At 34.0% G+C, this 3,388-nt stretch overlaps 1 protein-coding gene across 1 annotated transcript; it reads left to right on the plus strand.

Annotated features, from left to right (window-relative positions):
* The first annotated feature begins 2,187 nt into the window (after window positions 1-2,187).
* On the plus strand, window positions 2,188-3,135 carry LOC134496356 (olfactory receptor 5G3-like). Its single transcript, XM_063302088.1, has one exon. It carries the CDS (start codon window positions 2,188-2,190, stop codon window positions 3,133-3,135), a length of 948 nt encoding a protein of 315 aa, XP_063158158.1.
* Window positions 3,136-3,388: the final 253 nt, after the last annotated feature.

Below are 3,388 nucleotides of genomic sequence, written 5' to 3' on the forward strand. Positions count from 1 at the left end.
ATGAAGGGATCTCCTTTGGAATTAGGACATGGATTACATCATTCAGCTTCCTCAGAAAACCAGAAGATCAACAGCAAATCTCCCTGGACCCTTTATTTTAAAAGCTAAGGGAAAACATTTTAAGGACACTTGTTTTTATCATGGAGAATGAATACATAGTGCCATTGTGTTCTGCAAGAACTTGGAAAAACAGCCGTGCTGAGTGTTGGAACATCTGTGAATCTGAGAGTAACTTATGGCAAGTAAGTTCTACCTTCAGAAACTTCCAGACTTTACCTATTTTTAAATAACGATGTGCTCATTTCTTCAATTTTATTATTTGTTTATACAACTTAAACTTCCTACTCTAAATAGAAAATGTCTGACATGATTACACAAATTAAGGTAGAATTGCCTGAAACAAGATATTAAAATTGATGATGAAATGCCAAAGACCTAAGTTACTTAATTCCTCATCTTTTTAGTACATGAAATTCAAAGTCCAACTTCTAAACAGATTACATATTAAAGTAAATCTAGCTAAAGTAAAATATAAATACAAATGCTAGGGTAGTGTAGTGTAGAAGTTGTAAAATACTAAAAATCTAGGTTACTCAACTACTAATCTGCTGAGCATATGAAGAACAAATATAGAATGATGAATTTTAAACAGGTTGCATGTTGAATCTGCCTATAGTGCAGAGTGCTAAGACAACAAAGCACGAAAATACTACCGTAGATGTTAAAATAATAGGTTAATAAATAAGGAACTCAGTGATAAACTTCAAGTGATAAACTATAAAAACAAAACAAATAAGTAATTCAGTAGCCAATGTACCATATGTAAAATGTAGGATGGGTTTCCTAATGGATAATATTTGACTGAAAGAGGTATTAAACCTATTAACTTCGTTGGATGTATTAAATCTGACAATGTTTCCATTAGGACTATTTCTAAAAGCTTGCATGCAAAAGTATAAAGTTTGGATACCTGTGCTATTGATATTTTAGCTTCTGCCAAACAATGGAGACTTAACACAATACCATGATGGACTGTGTCGAAGTTGACCTAATCCTCCTTTCTATTTTAAAGCAGACTGTCAGGCACCTATGTACTATCCAGCAGTAAAAGGTGGTTCCAATAATACCCTCCCATTCATATTTCCCAGGACCTGAAATGGAGGGTATATTTAAACTTGCCAGGCGTTTAAATATACAAATGGTTACATATTCATGAAATATAAAATATGGAATAAGAGAATTCATATCATATTTTATACAATATGAAACTAACTTGTTCTCACTTTCAACTGATATATTCATTAAGTATAATGAAATGTGTTCAGATATTCAGTCAGACTGGCAACATTTCTTGTAGAAGGTCCTAAGCATGTTAAAATTAACTGCAAGGTCACTTTTCCTTAGGTATTTCTTGCTCAAGAATTCTACGAACAGCTTTAATGAGATTAAATCAGTGAGATTTATCTTAAAAGAAAATATACATAAACAAAAACCCAGGAGGAGGTGTTGGATATAAACAGACAACTAAATGCACATACATACATACCCATCTAACAAAATAACAATAACCTACAACCAACATGGAATATTTTAGGAAAGGGATCCATATTTTAGAATTACTTATTTTACCTTGGAATCATAGTTGAACACATTTTAGGAAACAGAGGATTGAAAGGAAATGTATTTGAAAGGGGCAGGAGAAAGGGTGGTGATTGATCACCTGAACTATACTGCACAGGTCTCAGGTTGTATCTCATCTCTTTTATGAAATGGGTAAGATGTATTATTATGCTGCTGTTAGTCATATTCTTCCATCTAAAATGATTCTTCTAGCTATATGAGTAAAATAATTATGAACATTAGTTACCCGCACTCCCTGAAATATTTATTTACTACATACATAGCACACACACATTCATAGATAGAGTAAGATACATACTTTACTACATACAGACATACACACACATTCACAGACAGAGTAAGAGGAAAAGAGTGTTTCAATATTTTGGATTTAAACATGTCTTTTTTATATGTGTGTGTGTGTGTATATGTATGTATGTATGTGTGTATGTGTATGTGTATATATATATATATATATATATATATATATATATATTCATTCATTCATTCATTCATTCATTCATTCATTCATTCATTCATTCTACAGACATTTCATGAATTAAGGAAATGCCAGATACAGAAAAAGGAAACCAGACAGCCATCAGAGAATTCATCCTTCTGGGTTTGGAGACTATTCCTGAGCTTCAGCTTCTTCTTTTCTGGTTCTTCTTGGTGATTTATCTGATGACAATAACTGGAAACCTTCTAATCCTTCAACTAGTTGTGGCAAATCAGCATCTTCATACCCCAATGTATTTTTTCTTGGCAAATTTATCTTGGTTGGATGCTTGCTATAGCTCTACCATCTTGCCCAAACTGTTGGCCAATTTGTTGACTGGTGATAGAACTATTACTGTACATGGATGCCTGGCCCAATGTCATTTCTTTGGGCTTTGTGCAGCTATAGAAACTTATCTTTTGGCTGCCATGTCTTATGACCGCTATTTGGCAATTTGTAGACCTTTGCTCTATGCTTCTATTATGAATACAAAATTCTGTTTTCAGATTATAGCTGGGACATGGATAAATAGTTTGATATTTAATGTCATTTTGGTAGCTCTCATGGATCCTTTACCCTTCTGTGGCTCTAATGTCATAGACCATTATTTCTGTGACTTCCTTCCACTAGAGAAATTGTCTTGTAGTGACAGAAATCTTCTTGAACCCATTGCTTTCTTCATGACAGTTATTTTCACAATTGCCCCATTTCTATTGACCCTCATCTCTTATATCTGCATCATTGGTACCATCATCAAAATCAAATCCAACACTGGAAGGCAAAAAGCCTTTTCAACCTGTTCTTCCCATCTCATGGTAGTTTTCCTGTATTATGGCACATTAATCATTGTCTATGTGTTGCCAGACACACCCACTCTGAGACATCTCAATAAAACCTTCTCCATTTTCTATACAGTGATGACACCTTTGGTCAATCCCCTTATCTACTCTTTAAGAAACAAAGACGTTCATAAAGCCCTAAGACAACTTTACAGCAAAGTGATGGCTTTGAGCTAAAGTCATCTGAAACCATCAGTTGGTGTTTAGTTTATGAGCTAGTCACTAAGTATTAAAGTTGTGTCTCAGTAATAGATTTCTCTTCTATCTAGTTGTTACAGGAGAGGATTCTGAATTGGATCATGAGGGGAATATCTCTAGAAACCAGGATTGAAATGTGCTGACCTACAGCTCTTTCTGCCCATTCTTTGTTTGCACCACATGAATTTGCATGATGATTTCTTTCAGAATATTTTGATTATGGCTACTAGGA

This window comes from Candoia aspera, chromosome 4 (assembly GCF_035149785.1).
Source record: "Candoia aspera isolate rCanAsp1 chromosome 4, rCanAsp1.hap2, whole genome shotgun sequence".
Taxonomy (NCBI): Eukaryota; Metazoa; Chordata; class Lepidosauria; order Squamata; family Boidae; genus Candoia; species Candoia aspera.